This window comes from Cucurbita maxima, unplaced genomic scaffold (assembly GCF_002738345.1).
Source record: "Cucurbita maxima cultivar Rimu unplaced genomic scaffold, Cmax_1.0 Cma_Scf00032, whole genome shotgun sequence".
NCBI lineage: Eukaryota > Viridiplantae > Streptophyta > Magnoliopsida > Cucurbitales > Cucurbitaceae > Cucurbita > Cucurbita maxima.
The window spans coordinates 888,182-904,451 of record NW_019272048.1 but is presented as its reverse complement, the minus strand read 5'-3'; the positions used below and the strand labels follow the sequence as shown (position 1 = coordinate 904,451).

Below are 16,270 nucleotides of genomic sequence, written 5' to 3'. Positions count from 1 at the left end.
AAAAAAAAAAAAAAAAAAAAAAAAAAAAAAAAAAAAAAAAAAAAAAAAAAAAAGCAAAGGAAATCACGTGCCAAGTGCCACGTATCAAAAACGCCGTTACGGTTTAACCACATCATTCCATTTCTATCCTTGCAAGTCGTCCCCACAGCTCAAACTCTCCGATGAAGAACGTGCCGTCTCTTCTTTTCTATACAACGGTAACAACAAAAAGTGATAAAAAAGCTAGAAAGATTCATCTTCTCTTCTCAATTCTCTCCTAAGAATCAATTTTCTTGCTCGCAATCATTGGATCTGAATTGCGTAACCTTCCCGACGCTTCTTCCGGCGCCGACGCGATGAGGGAGACGCTCGAGAGGCATCCGAGTTCGTCCTTGAGTGCCTCCGAAGTTGATGTAAGCATCGAGCGTGATGCGAGGAGGGAGAATGGTAGTGGTAGTGGTAGCGATGCAATGGTTAGCAGGGAAGCTGGAATTGAAGATGATGTTACTCCGAAAAGTAATAGTGGAGATGGCTCTCCAGGTTTGTAGGTTGTTGCTTTGACAATTTCGCTTGCTGCTTGCATGTTTTATGGTTTTTATTTTGTTTGCTCAATGTTGCTTGTTAGGACTCTGCTGATGGATCTGTTGTGTACATTTTTTTGGTTAGGAGAACTCGATAAGCTTATTAATTGATATGGATGTTAGGCTGTAAGGCCGTAATCTTTGGTTGGAGGGTTGGGAGTGAGCTTGTGGTTGTGTTCTACTCTGTTACTTCATGTGCATTACTTGTTTTACGAATTTTGTTGTTGTCCGTGTTGTACTCCGATTTATCTCTTGCCTTGACTGTTACCGATGGGAGCGCAGGATGTTGCGGATCCCCTCATCTATTTGTTGAACTGACTCCAATTATATATTATCCAATAACATTATTGAGAAACTCATTTGATTCTAGTTTATTTGGTAGAGCGATAGAAACTGGTTGAGGGAAAGAAACACTACTTTGGATCGGATTCTGAAAGTTGATTCATACTTGAAGTTAACGGTTTTAGATGTTTGCTTGGATTGTGTTTGTAGTTTCTTTGTAATTTTATTGGATTTCTTCGTTCCCACTTTTTTAGAGTTTGTATCTTTTGAACATTAGTCTCTTTTCATTTTTTTTCCAGTGAAAAGTTCTATTTCTTGTTAAAGAAAAGGGGTTTTGGCTATTGATCAGTGGGTCCTGAGATGAATGTAACTTGACTTTGCAAATGCTAGAAAGTAGATAGCAAGGTTAAATTTGCCAAAAGAAAAAGAAAAAGAAAAAGGAAGAAAGAAAAAAGAAAAAAAATTTAAAGACTTAAGGCCTATCTTGTGACTGGCCTGTATAAGATCATTGCAGACTTTAGGCTTATAAGTTTCGTGACTAGCCTGCATAGGAACATTGAAAATTTTAGTTGAGAGACTTAGGAAAGTGCTCCCAAGTACTATTTCAAATGCCATAGGAGATATAATCGTGGATAGGCCAATTTTAGATCAATTTTTGACTGCGAATGAAACCATAGGGTGCTTCAGGGTGAGGAAGAAGGAAGAAGTGATCCTCAAGATTGATTCTGAGAAAGTTTTTGGCCATGTGAACCGGAGTTTCCTATAAGGTCTTGTGCAATATAAGTTTTTGGTTCAAGTGGAGAGTCTGGATTTAAAATTGCGTTTGGTTGGGGAAACTTTCCATCTTCGTCAATGGATGTCTCCAGGGGAAGATTTTTTCAATGAGAGGTCATAGGCAAGGTGATCCTATTTCTCCCCTTCTATTTAATCTGGTGGTGGGCGATCTTAGCCAGTTAGTGTATGTTGGAGTGGAGAAGGGGGTGATGGAGGGTTTTTATTGTGGGATCTGATGGAGTTCAATTATCGCATCTTCAATTTGATGATGACACTTTTTTTTATTTTTATTTTATCTGAGAAGGACAATATCCTTAGGAATCTCAATGGTTTACTGTCCTTCTTTGAAGCTATTTCAGGTTTAAAAATTAATCGTTGGAAGAGTACTATTCTTGGAGTGAATTGTGAGGTTGCTAAAGTGAATTACTGGGCCTCTTTTGTGGGGCGTGAAGTCAGTTAGCCTCTTGAGTCCTCCTCTTAGGGGGAGGGGGAAGGGGAGGAAGAGGAGGAGGAGGACATGGGCTTATATTGGGAACCTGCAATTATGCAATGAGGCTCCCTTGAGGAAATGGTTGTGGCGGCTATTTGGAGCCTGGTACTTAGTGGCTTTGGGTTATCCTTTGTTCTCTCAATTCGTTAAGTGCTCTATTGGAGATGGATCAAATACCTATTTTTGGAGGAATTATGGGTGTAGAGAAACCCACGTGTTCCTTGTTCCATTATCTGATAAGAGGTTACACTCGGTGGCCTCTGTCTTGCCTTCCTTCAATAGTTCTTCTTCTTTGACCCTAGATTTTCTGTCAGGTGCCTTTTGATTGTGAGACTTGTAAGGTTTTTTAGTATTTTCTTCTTTTTTTCTAACCAGGTTACTCGTCTTGGGAGAAGGGATTCTAGATCTTGGGTTTTGAAGCCCTCTTAGGGCTTTTTTCAATAGTAATTTATTTTTTCCGGAGTCTTTGCCCCTTTCTCTCCCTTAAGGTGTCCCTATGGTTTCCTTTATTTGGAAGGTTTGAATTCCTAAGAAAGTGAAAATTTTTTCTTGAAAAGTTTTGTACGGGAAAATGAACACTCAAGATTGTATCTAGAGGCTTTCCTCCATGTGTTGCAGCCTCAATGGTGTGTCTTTGTAAGAATCAGGAGGGGATCTTGACCGTTTACTATGACATTGTGATTTTTTCACCATAGTGTGGAATAAGTTCTTTAGGACCTTTGGGATTGGGCTAGCTTATAATTGAGGATGTTGTTTGGTGTTTGAGGAGGTTATCTTGCATCCTCCTTTTCATGAAAAAGGGAAGGTTCTTTGGTAGTCTTGTGTTTTTTTCTCTTTATTGTGGGGCATTTAGCATGAGAGAAATAGTAAAATTTTCCATTAGGTGGAACGGTGTGGAGAGGATCTTTGGAATACGATTAGCTTTTTTCTTTTTTTGATTATCACCCTTTCTATACTTGGGTGTGGAGGGGTTTTGTTTTTGGGGTTTTTTTTTTTTTGGTATCTAACAATAAAAGAAGTTGTGTCTAATCTTCAAGTTACTTTGATAGTTCATCTTTTCAAAGGGAAATCTAAATCCTTGTGGCTAAATTTGATTAGAAGGCTCCTATGAACTACCTTGCTAAAGAGAAACAACAAAGCCTTCAATGGAAAGGAAAGAATTTCTCCTATTTATTTGAACTTATTTTGCATAATGCAGTCCCTTTGTGTGGTAATTCTCTGGTTGAGACGTTGTGATACTGCCCACCACCCCGTGACATCTATTCGAGGAAAATGCTTGAGATCTTAATCAATCGCATTGCCTCGATAGTCGCTTACTTGGGCTGCAGACGTGGGTGGGATTGGGAATTGTGACAAGCTACAAGGCAGGCTAACTGTGTTGGGGGAGTCTCCATGATTCGGTTGCCTCTTGATCAACCAACGTATCAAGCGCCTCTGCCACCCCTTCCCCTCTCGTTGGGTCATGACATATGTACACCCAAAACTCCCATTGTGTGGGGAGAGAGTGGATGTCGAGTGGAGCCTAAGGTTGACTTGCTTTGACAATGCTCACATAGCTGTTTAGTTGCTTGATTTTTCGAAAAAGTTACTTAGTGGTATTTGTGCCAATTGGAGAGAATTTTAGTAACCCCTCTTACCCTTTTGTAAATTTAATTACATCAACGAAATGATTTTATTTCCATCCCCCCAAAGAGTATGAAAATTGCCTGATGAAGAAGGAATGCATCATTTTCAAGATAAGACTTCGAGAAAGCTTGTGACTTGATGAGTTGAGATTTTCTGACAGGATGTCATGAAAAAAAGGCTTTGGTTCAAATGAAGAACATAGGTCTGTAATTGTTTGTGGTTACCTAGTTGGTGGAAAGATGTATGCACATTTTAACACTCATTTGGCTCTTAATTCAAATTTATTTTTGGTAGGACTCTTTATTTAAAAATTTGTAATTGATTAAAATTTATTATGTAAACATTCTTTATTTTTTATTATTAACACACATTTCCGGTTCTTGTGTGAAGTCTTTGTACGACTCTTGGCTTGGCCTCCTTTTTGTTTTCCTAATGAATCTTGGTTTTTTATCCAAAGAAGAAAATAAGAGTTAAATTGGACGCACGATAACCCTACCCAACATTAAGTTCATTGAAGGAAAAATATCCCAGGAATTTAGTTTGGCCATGGATAGAAGGAAGGAGGTTTTAATTGCCTCTCTAAGTTTCCATCAATTAGGAAGAGGCTTTTTGTACATGGATTTTGCCGATTGAAATTCTTTCTCTCTTATTATTGTGTCAACTTTTTTATTTCTCAAGGCAGTGGTACCAGAACCCAGCATCTTGAAAATCAAGGTTCCTTCCAATCAAATCTATGTTTTCCTTTCTTCTTCCAGGACTAAATGTTGTCCAATTTGGATTTTTGTAAAATTTTGTGGAAAGCTACCACTCCCAAAACGTGTGAAATGTTCTTATGGGGTTATCTGTTTAGGTGGGATCAAGAGAAGCAATAAGGTGCGACACGGGAATCTGTGTACTTCCCTCCAAATCAATTGGTGCTGTTCTTTAAGTTTTTTCTGGAAAGGTTGGTAGATATCTTTAGAAGAAGTTCGGGAGGGGTGGGGTTTAGCGCCTCTTTATGGGCTTACTCTGTATGTCCCTCTATAATTATCTGCTCAATTCTTGGAGCCTGTTCTTGTAGCTAGTAGAGGTTTTTTTTGTGGTCTTGTTTTTTTTGTACGCTCTTGTATATTCTTTCATTTTTCTAGATGAAAGCTTGGTATTAAATTTTTTTTGTTTATCTCTGTTAAAGACTCGTGCACATTTTTTTTTTTTTTTTTTGATAAGAGACAATTTTGATGAGTGAAATTTACAAGAGGGATGTATAATCCATGATGTTTACCAAAGGCCTTCTCAATTTGCAACGAGGGAGGTATAATTGTAGGAAGTAAAAATATTAGACAGTTTACACCAAGATATAGCTTGGTAAACAACGCTCTCGAAAAGTTTTGTGTAGGTCTGTGTTGTTTCTGCAAATATTCTCTAATTTCTTTCTTTCCACATATTCCAAAAGAAAACCATGATGAGGTTTTTCCATAATAGGGCTTTTGTGCTCTTGAAAGGGTGGTACGTTAAGGTCATATCCAAAAAATTCTTTACCTCCCTAGGAAATGTGAGATGCCCATCCAAATATATTAAGAGACTTTGTGTTTCGTTTTCTTTCTTGCAAAGTGACACCAATTTGGAGAGAGAGTGATGTTAGACATTTTTTTTTTTTGAAGATTTTCACTTGTGCGGATGGCTCTATGTGCTATTTCCCAAAGGAAGAACTTCACATTTTTTAGGTTGATGTCCTTTTCATATTGCCTTTGCTAGCATGGGATTTATTGCTTCTACTTTTTCCCCATGTTCGTCAATTTGTAAAGATTGATCTTGTCAAGCTTGAATGATTCTACATGCAACCTAAACTACATAGAATTGCAAAGAAACTTAGCTATTGGCTAAAAAAAAAGCACAAAGGCTTCTTTTACTATATTTTCCAAGTTTACTTACAAATACAACATACCTTGCTTTATATAGCGTCAAATTGAAAACTATTAAAGGCATTCCAAGAGTTATTCATACTTTATAGCCATAATTAACCATTATGTAAATGTAACCCAAAGTAAATAAAAAATCTTAAATACATTAATGAAATATCATAACTCTAAATTATGATCCACCCAAAATTTATAACAATGAAATTTCATTCTTCTTCAATGTAGCATGTTGAAACATTTTTTTGATAATTTTGACTACATTTTCTTCACATCTTCCTTGAAGTTTATATTGCATAATTGATGTGTTGGTTCATATCTTGGTTCATATAAAAAAAACTATGCTTCACGTTAATTAAGAATCAAGATTGATCAAAGAACTGGCATAAATGATTTTTTTTTCCTAATTCAGGTATCTCTGGCAAGACTCTTCTTAAAGTCAACACCATGCCAATGCAAAAATCAAATATTGACCAGTTGGAATCTGATTTGAGCCAGCCTAAATTGGAAAGATCAAAAACTGAGGTGCACAAACAGAAGTTTCTTGCTGAAGAGGCAGCTAAAATTTTTGATGACAATATTTCGGCTCATAGAAAGGTATTATACTTCGGAAACAAATTATTTTGCCTAACGTAAGGTATAATGCAGATTACAATTTAGTCTTGCAGGGCTCCACCTAGATGTTTTATATTGTTCTCTTTTTCCTCTTTATTTTTCTTTAAACATAATTTCATTTAGATAGCTCTTTTTAGGTTTATAGGAAGATATCTATTTGGTGCAAATGATGAATTTTAATTAATTCCCTGTAAATCAGCCTCTCCTTGATTATTGAATCTAACGGACCTCGTCTAGATGCTTTATAAGCTTGCAGTATAATATACCTCCTATGCTATGTACTTTCTTCTTTTGTCCAGAGGATTCCTCACTCTTGAAAAATTTATTCAACTGAAATGGAGAAATAGGATATTATATCCGATCTTGAAAGAACAAAGTCTTGGAAATTTTATTATATTCATCCCAGACAAAGCTGGATATTTAAAGAGAAATGTAGCGAATCAGTATTATAATGTGATGTTTCACATTGGTTGGGGAGAACAAATCACCATTTATAAGGGTGTGGAAACCTTCCCCTAGTAGACGCGTTTTAAAGCCTTGAGGAGAAGCCCGAAAGGGAAAGCTCAAAGAGGACAATATCTGCTGGCGCTGGATTTGGGTCGTTACAAATGGTATCAGAGCTAGTCACCGGACGATGTGTCAGCCTTCTCGCTGTTTCCCGAAGGGGGGTATACACGAGGCGGTGTGCCAGTAAGGACGCTGGGCCCCAAAGGGGGTGGATTTGGGGGTGGTCCCACATCGATTAGAAGAAGGAAAGAGTGCTAGCGAGGATGCTGGGCCCCGAAGGGGGGTGGATTGTGATGTCCCACATTGGTTGGGAGAACAAATCACCATTTATAAGGGTGTGGAAACCTTCCTTCCCCTAGTAGACGCGTTTTAAAGCCTTGAGGGGAAGCCCGAAAGGGAAAGCCCAAAGAGGACAATATGTGGAAACCTTCCTTCCCCTAGTAGACGGATTTTAAAGCCTTGAGGGGAAGCCCGAAAGGGAAAGCCCAAAGAGGACAATATCTGCTGGCGGTGGATCTGGGTCGTTAAATATATAAAAAAAGAAAATGCAAGGTCGTCGGAAGTCGTCGGAGGATGCGAAAGTTCTGGCGACCGTTGGAATTTTCGGATCCCACATGACCACGACCTCGCGGAACGCCCTAGACTCCTTCCCTCCTCCAGCCTTTAGCCAACTCCTCAGACCACCTGCATAGAGGAAGGAAAGAAAAGAAAAATCGAGAGAGAGAAAGAAACCTGAAGTTTTTCAACAAGTCGAAAAACCTCAACCCCGACGCCTAAATTGAGCAAACCAACCGTGAAAGCCCTCACCGACCTTAGTATATTCACCCAAAGCAGATTCACGCCGTGCATCGTCGTCGTCACCGTCGAAGAAGGAAATTCAGAAATTGAATTTTTGGACAATCCCTGATTCACCTCCACCGACGTCCATCAACCACGAAACTTCGTGGGAGAGAGGAGGAGAAGCAAATAGAGAGGAAGAGGAAGAAAAAGGACGGAAAATGACATCAGAAACCATCACGCAGAGGAGAGAGAAATCGGCGTTGGAAAAATCGCGTTGAGTCGGGTAAGGAAGACGACTCCATCCGATCTGGGTTGGATTCAAACCAGATACTTGTGACCCAAACCGTGCCGGCTCAGCATGACCTGCAGCGACCCATGCCGCAAGCCCAGTGCAACGCCTTTGCAACTTGAGAACCGATAACCCGAGAACCCAAAACCGAGTCTAGCCTACAACTGAGACCCACAGTCCAGCTTGCTAACCCACGACCCAAACTCACCTGCGGCCCAGCCCGTGAACCGAAGCCTAGCAGCCCACCTATAGTCGATGACTCGCGAGCTAACCCGAACCGCGACTTGAACTGGTCTGCAACCTGCGCCTTGACCCGAGACGCCTGCGCTGTTGTGGCTCACCTTGCTGCAGCCATGTGTCACCCAGCGGCGCAAGCAGCCATTCGGCTCGGTGGCTTTCCAGCGGCTCCTGACAGCTTTCTGAACTGTTCAACTCAGCTTTTCCAATTTTAGCCTGGTTTATACGGTTCGTCCCTCCCGAACCTATTTTCAGTCTCGATTTAGGTAATTAATGCCATTTTAGGCCGTATTTCACAGTTATTAGTTGGGTTAAAAATTAAATTGTGAAATACTAACAAAAGGTGACGAACGGTGTGATAGGAAACGAACCCCGACAATCTTTGAAGCAGGAACGAGAACTTACCTAATTAAATTAGGGAGTAGTCCGACTAAGGCCAACCAAGTAAATGACCTTATACAGGAAGCTAGAAATTGATATATGAATTATGATGATGTATGAGTTATGATGTATGAGCTATGATGCATGATAATGTACATGAGCTATTATTACGATGTATGATGTACTTGATATGTTTGACGGCGTTATGATGAGTATGATGATTGCATGAATATTATAAGTGATGTTTTTCATGTTAAGCATGCGATGATGAGTCACTTTGATTATGATGAGTCACTTTGAGATTGAGAAAAGGTGGTAAATCAATAGGGATTAAAGTCACTTTGAAACTTTTTAAGAACCAAATAGAAATTTCGAACCTCAAGGTCCGATGTAATTTGTCCAATTTTTTTAATACCAGGCACTCATTCATGTTAATTGCGTAAAATTCCTTGAGTAAGGTTTTCCTAATCTAACTTTTTAAACCTGTACAGCTGAAATTGTTAAACAGAATAGCGACAGTGAAAGATGATGGAACTGTGGAATTTGAAATCCCTGTAGACGTTGCAGCACCTCTTGGCATTGGTCCAAAGGAAGTCTCTCATGATATTATTGAAGAAGAACTTCTTGAAGCAACCGACCTCCAAGATATTCCACCTTTGCAAATAGTAATGCTTATTGTTGGAACACGTGGAGATGTACAGCCATTTGTAGCAATCGGAAAGCGTCTACAGGTACGTAAGCTTCTATGAGTATCCCTTTATTTCGTTTGCTAAACTATTTACTTCCAAACATGTTTGGAGCATTTCATCAATCGTTTTTAGTCACCTCCGACCTTTTGGTTGTTTCCTTTTGCTCTGTACTTTGCTTTATTTCACCTCTTTTAAGAGTTGGTTTTGTTATTTTTTTTTTATTATATCAATGAGAAAGTTGAAGTTTTACTGAAGAATAAAAATTAAAAAAAACACCCAAGGTAAGCTCCAACTCTAATAGTCCAGATTCTCACAGGGAAGGTAATAGAAATATAAGTCTACTGAGAAAGGAAGCCCACTCTCAATTTCTGTCTCTAAATTGTTCGATAGTTTAAAAAAAATGAGTAGATTGATTCCAGAATCTCTAAGGCTTTTCAGAATCAGCTAATTTATAAAGCTGCTTAGAATCATTTCGAAATCTGAAGGGTAGATGATATCAAAGCCATACCCTTAACTTAGCCATGTCAATAGAATCCTCAAAGGTCGAACAAAAATGTTGTGAGTCTCGAAGGTGTAGTCAAAAGTGACTCAAGGGTGTAATTTGTTCGAGGACTCCAAAGGAGTCAAGTTTCGATTAAGGGGAGGCTGTTCGAGGGCTCCATAGGCCTCAGGGGAGACTCTATAGTGTATTTTGTTCGAGGGGAGGATTGTTGGAGGGAGTTTCACATTGGCTAATTTAGGGAATGATCATAAGTTTTTAAGTAAGGAATACATCTTCATTGGTATGAGGCCTTTTGGGGAAGCCCAAAGCAACAAAACCATGGAGCTTATGCTCAAAGCGGACAATATCATACCATTGTGGAGAGTCATAATTCTTAACCGAGATGGAATATTAATACTCGAACTTTTTGGTGGTCACTTCTGCAAAGACAAGAAGAGTGTCTTTTAGGTGTTGTGGCATCTTTTGCTATTCTTGGCCGGAAAGAAATTGAAAATTATTCCAAGGGGTAGAGACTTCTTAAAAGGAAGCGTGAGATCTCTTTTTTTGTTTGTAGGCTGATTGTAGGCTTCTTTATCCATTTTATATGTACTTACCATATTTCGACGATCATAGTCAATTTGAGAGTCCATTAGTAACTTCCGGGTTTTTTGAAACTTGTAACACCCGCTCATCGAGAGCTCGATTCACAATAGTAGTTACCACTGACCTAGACCATTTACTTCAAAAAATCAGTCATAAAACCATAACATTTTCCTACAAAACAAGTAAAACATGTAAATCCAGTATTTTTACAACACAAAAATAACCCGAGTAAGTTTTCAATAGCGAAAGCACGTATACATAAGAACAAACTACAGAGAACGTTTCCGTGAAATTCGTTTCCCGTTAAAAATGATATAATGAATGTGCGAATCAATCATTTTTATTCAACATTTTTGAAGTAATTTGTTCTCATGGGCAATTACAATGATTGCAGGACTATGGTCATCGTGTTAGACTTGCTACTCATTCAAATTTCAAGGAGTTTGTTTTAACTGCTGGGCTGGAGTTTTTTGCTCTTGGTGGAGATCCTAAGATTCTTGCTGGCTGTAAGTTCACCTCTATATTTTTAAGTTTGATGGCCTATGCTTTAACATCTTCCTTAGCTCAAGCATGGGATAAATTAGAGGTCATAGAAATTAAATTTGAACCATCACAAATGAGATAATGATTGGGGAATGACTAGTTTGTTGTCGATGTCTTCTACGAAATAAGTATCTTCTTCAAACCAAATGCAAAAATAAGTATTGTTGACACAACATCTTAATTCCATATCTCTAATTAGCAACCAAGCTATTTACTAATTTTGAAAAAGATGATTCCAGAGGAGGAAGCTGATGCCTGCGTTAATGAAAAATCTGATGAAAATGAACTGATTAGACCTCCCATTATTTTTAACTGGTGGAAATGTATTCATTATGGCTCTGTTGGTAATTCTTTGGTTTTTTTATTATTTATATTTTTCATTTCAAGTTTTATCTTCACAGTTCATATTTGATTCACAGATTCATGATCTTAGGAGCCCTTGGATTGTCTATGAACAGTTCTTTATAATTTGTATATGGTATTTGTTGCACGTCTGAATTAGCTGGCTGTTTTTCATATTTTATTTTCAGAGATCAGGTAACTAATCTAAATAAATCCAACCAAATAGATTAGGGAGATTGACTACTTCTATTATTGAATGGGATTACACAAATATACTTCAACACTCTCCCTCAAACTGAGTAATAGATATTATTCATTCTCTGTTTGGATATTAACTCATGAATTTCACACCTATCTCCTAACTTAAGGCTAATTCTTCAACACTCCCCCTCAAGTTGAGAATGAATATATTACTTAACTGAGGACTTGATAGGTTTATGTGCAATATTGATTGCACGACTTTGATGACACGACTTCAATGTCAAGGCACAACTTCATGGTAGCTATGAAGATTCCGAATAAATTTGTCAACGATAGTTATGAAGGTTTCGAATAAATTTGTCTACGATAGTTATGAAGGTTCCGAATAAATTTGTCAATAGTAGCTATGAAGGCTCCGAATAAATTTGGTTAAGGTGAACAATCGGTAGCTATGAACTTGGAATAAATTTGTCAATGGTAGCCATGAAGCCTCCGAAATTTTTTTGTCAAGGGTAGCTCTAAAGTCTCCGAATAAATTTGTCAATGGTAGGTAGGAAGGTTTTGAATAAATTTGTCCATGGTGAATTTGTCCAAGATAGGTGTGAATACTCCAAATAAATTTGTCAACTGTAGTTATGAAGGCTCCGAATAAAGTTATCAATGGTAGTTATGAAGTTCTCTTTTGTTAGCACATCTGTTCGTTGAAGTCGTGAGAGCACATAATGTTAGGTTATGGAGTCTACTGCTTATTTATAGCTTACTCAATGGTTAAACATAGTAAATGACATATATAGTAAATGGTAATATATAGTAAATAGATATGTATAGTAAACCAATGTATAGTAATAATTATATATAGTAGATAGTTATATATAGTAGATGATTATATCTAGTAAGCTAAACCTTGTATATACCTCTAGGTAGTATTTTGAAAATGGACTTTCTGCTTCCCCTTATTCTCTATTATTGTACATACTTAAAGCCATCAATATAGATCTCTAAACAATATTTCTCCTTGCATTCTCTCTCTTCTATTTTTTGTGTTCATCTAGATTGAGTGTGTGCATTGTTATGCGGTCCTAAAAACTGGTATCAGAGCTAAGAGATATTTACCACGATCTGTGAAGATGGAAAGCTAAAAAGTTGGAATCAAGAAGTTTGATGGATTCGATTTCAGTTTCTAGAAGATGTAGATTGAAGATTATTTGTTCTAGAAAGATCTTCACGAACCCTTGTTTGGGGTGAAGCCGGATACCTTGACCCTGCAGCAGTAGAAGCTGAAGGATCGATAAACTCTAGGATTAATCCGGTTGATGATGTCCAAAATTGTGACGTTCAACATTATCAAGAAGGCAACGTTGGATCTCTAATGAACAAGGTGTATTTGATGCGTAGATTGTTTAATCTACATTTGTTTGAAAGTGAATCTGTTGGAAATCATATAAATGAATTTAATATGATTGTAAGTCAACTGAGCTCTGTGGAAATTAGTTTCGAAGATGAAATTAAACCATTGATTTTGATGTCATCTTTACTCGAGTTATGAGATATTGTTGATGTTGCAATCAACCGTTCTCGGAGATCTAAGAAATTGAAGTTTGATGAAATCTGAGATGTAGTTCTTAATAAAAGTATTCGCAAACGAAAAATTGGAGATTCATTAGGCAATGCTCTCAGTGTTGATCGAAGGGAAAGAAGTAATTCGAAGGGCCAAACGTACATGACCAATAAAAGAAAAAAAAAAACAAAGAACATCTCCATGCCGGACAAACATAATGTTCATTATGTTGGAATTGTGGAAAAAAGGACACTTTCCAACATAGTGTACAAAAACAAAGAAGGAAAATAATCACAAATCTAGAGATGACCATGATGGTGTATATTCAGATGAAGATATATGAGGATGCTCTAATCCTTAGTGTGGACAAGCCGACTGAATTCTATATTTTGGGTTTAGGTGCATCTTTTCAATCATCTCCGAACAAGGAATGGTTTCAAAATTTCAAATTTAAAAAATTTAGGAAAGTGTATCTTGCCAACAACAAATTTTTGGAGATTAAAGGAAAGGGAGAGGTCTGCATACAAACTCCAACAAGAAATCAATGGACATTGAAAGATTTTAGATATATTCCTGGTCTCAAGAAAAATTTAATTTATATTGGTCAGTTGGATAGCATATGTTCAACAGGGATTGGAATATTTCCTGGTCTCAAGAAGAATTTAATTTATATTGGTCAGTTGGATAGGGATTGGAAGGAGTTAGTGGAAAGTTGTGAAGGGTTCTATGGTGGTAGCACGTGACACAAAATATGGAACCTTATACACCACTGTAGGGTGTATAAACATGGTTGCTGTTGACATAATAAACTTGGACATATGAGCGTTAAAGGAATGAAGATGCATGCTGCGAAAGGAGTTAGTTTCTCAGGCTGCTAGAGAACTGGAGAAAGTATGGTTGGAAATGGTCCATACAGACGTTTGGGGACAATCTCCAATTCCATCACTTGGATCCAAGTTCTACGTCACTTTCATTGACGATTTTAGCGAGAAAGTATGGGTTTATTTTCTGAAACACAGGTCATATGTGTTTGTCGTCTTCAAGAAGTGGAAAGCTGAAGTTGAAAATAAAATCGGTTTGAATATCCAATGCATGAGGTCTAACAATGGAAGAAAGTACGACAAGTTAGAATTAGCATTTTGTGTAGTTGAGGGGAATAAATTAATGAGAGTAGTTCCGGTAAGACAAGACAAAATGATATTGTTGAAAGAGGATGAAGAGAACATTGAATGAGTGGGCAAGGAGTATGGGGATTCATTATGGATTGTCAAAGATATTCTGAGTTGATGTAAATACAACAACTTTAGAGGCCATCAGTACCCTTAGAATTTAAGTGGCCAGAAGAGGTATGGACAGTGGGAAAGAAATTAAGTAATCTCACTCGAGAACTTTTGGTTGCATTACGAATGTTCATGTTGATCTAAAGAAGAGAGACAGACTGGATGTTAAGGTTGTGAAGTGCTAATTAATAGGTTATGGTTCTGTCCTATTCAGGTATTAGTTTTGAGATGACAAAAATAAAACAATCTTGAAACATTGTGATGTGACATTTGATGAAAATGTCCTGTACAAGGACAAAGAGAAGAAAGGTTCCGAGACAACGAAACAAGTGGTATTCAAGAAATTACCCAATTTTCGAGGCTTCGAAAATCGGATTGTGATCAAAAAGACGAAATCGAAAACAAATAAAAATAAAGAATTTAAAAGAAAAGAAAGGAAATAAAAGAGACAAATCATTAAAGACGTAAAACCAAAGACAAAGAAGTTAAATTTTTAAAGAATAAAAAGGGGATACAAATACAAAGAAATTTGCAAAATACTCCAAAAAATCGAAAAGGGACTGGCGCTCCGAAACGAACCCCTCTATAACCGTACAGCTCTCGAACGCTCTTCTACCTCGACCAACAACCTATGAACACTTGAAAAAAAATAGGAAAAAATAGGATGAGTATAAAAATTATGCTCAGCAAGCCACCTACTTATAGGCTCTCATCGCATTCTAACTCAAAGAGAATTCCCACGGTCTTCTAATTGGCTTTAGGACGTTTGGTTCTGGTCTTAGTCTCTTTGGGGCTCGCCCCTTGGGAATTGCTCTATGGAGCTTTCACTGGTTCTCCGTCCTTTCATTTGATACTTAAGGGTCCCTTATCCTAAGTTGACATGACCGACGTCTCTCTATGAGGCGCTACCTCTACATGGCTATCTGAGACTACATGGTATCTATCGTAGAGGTGTGCTGAGTGTCACGGTCATGCTCGTCCAGGGCGTGTTGCCCATGGCCGCATGCCTATGGCAAGCCAAACCCTTGTCATGTCTTTTCATTCTAGTGTTTTTACTTTTGTAGTTCTAGGGCGTATGACGCCTCAAAAATATCATGTCTAGGCCTGCCAGACATGAAATGCCTCAAAATGTACTATAGGGGGATATGACTAGTTGTCAACTTCTCCCTACCCAAGGTTATATATGCTAAGCCGTTGTTATCTCTCTCTTGCTTGCTTATATAACGTCTCTTTCAAAAATCTCTCTTTCTAAAATCTCTCTCTACCCTCGTTTTCCAAAACCTTCTTTTAAAACCGAGGCTAGCGGCTTGATCATACGTCGCTTGGCCGTAGGCGACGCAAGTACAAATTGGCTTAGCTCACTTGTCGTTGGAAAGTGAGTGCCGCACAATCGCTAGTCCGCTGCCTTTAAAAGTGCGATTGTGTCACTGAGTACCTCCTAAGCCCATGACAGTCTCCTGGGGGGGCGCGACCCAACCCATTCCCGTACAACTAACGGGTTGTACGATGTGGGGACACATTTCCCATGTGTAACAGCTAAGAGCAGTAAGAACTTATCATGAACCTCTAGTTCCCCCACAGATCTATAGAGACCGTTCAGACAACTAGCCATTTAAGAACACTCATAAGGTACTTCTTTGCCGTGGTAGATTACTAGGGGAAGGTTGCATTTAGATTGGGTGACTTGTTGCTCCTAACTACAAACCCCTAGGCTCATCATAGTAACGGATCATGGAAAATAACAAAGTGTGCACGCAACCGCCGTTTAACATCATCACACATAATTCATGCAAATTAGACATGCAAACTCAACGGGGCGATGACCTCAATCAGGCACCCGAAAAGCGGAGTTTGCGATCAACGGGGCGATGTCATCCCTCAAGTGCCCGAAACGCGGAATTCACTAATTCAACATGAATTAAACATATGTATTCGTATAGCCAAAGCTTAAAGCATACAAGCAACACCTAGATAAAACACCCAATACGCTCATAACAATCAATCTACCTAGTCTCATTCATGGAAAGTTAATCTAAGGTAAATGGACTAGCATGCATGCAATCCAAGCGAATCCTACCAGTATTTCTTCCTAAATACTGGATGGTGACTTACCTGGTTGACGCGTGCCCTTTCGCTA

General features: G+C 38.2%; 1 protein-coding gene across 2 annotated transcripts in view; it reads left to right on the top strand.

Moving 5' to 3' along the window:
- The first annotated feature begins 129 nt into the window (after window positions 1–129).
- Window positions 130–16,270, top strand: part of LOC111466813 (sterol 3-beta-glucosyltransferase UGT80A2) — a 28,538-nt gene continuing 12,397 nt past the window's right edge. Inside the window, exons 1-4 of one of the 2 annotated variants that reach the window (XM_023111443.1) lie at window positions 130–519; window positions 6,040–6,224; window positions 8,928–9,167; window positions 10,604–10,715. In XM_023111443.1, coding sequence (XP_022967211.1) covers window positions 336–519; window positions 6,040–6,224; window positions 8,928–9,167; window positions 10,604–10,715 — 721 coding nt within the window. In that variant the 5' untranslated portion in view covers window positions 130–335. Of the gene's footprint in view, window positions 528–6,039; window positions 6,225–8,927; window positions 9,168–10,603; window positions 10,716–16,270 lie in introns of both variants that reach the window. The other variant, XM_023111444.1, reaches the window with a different exon arrangement.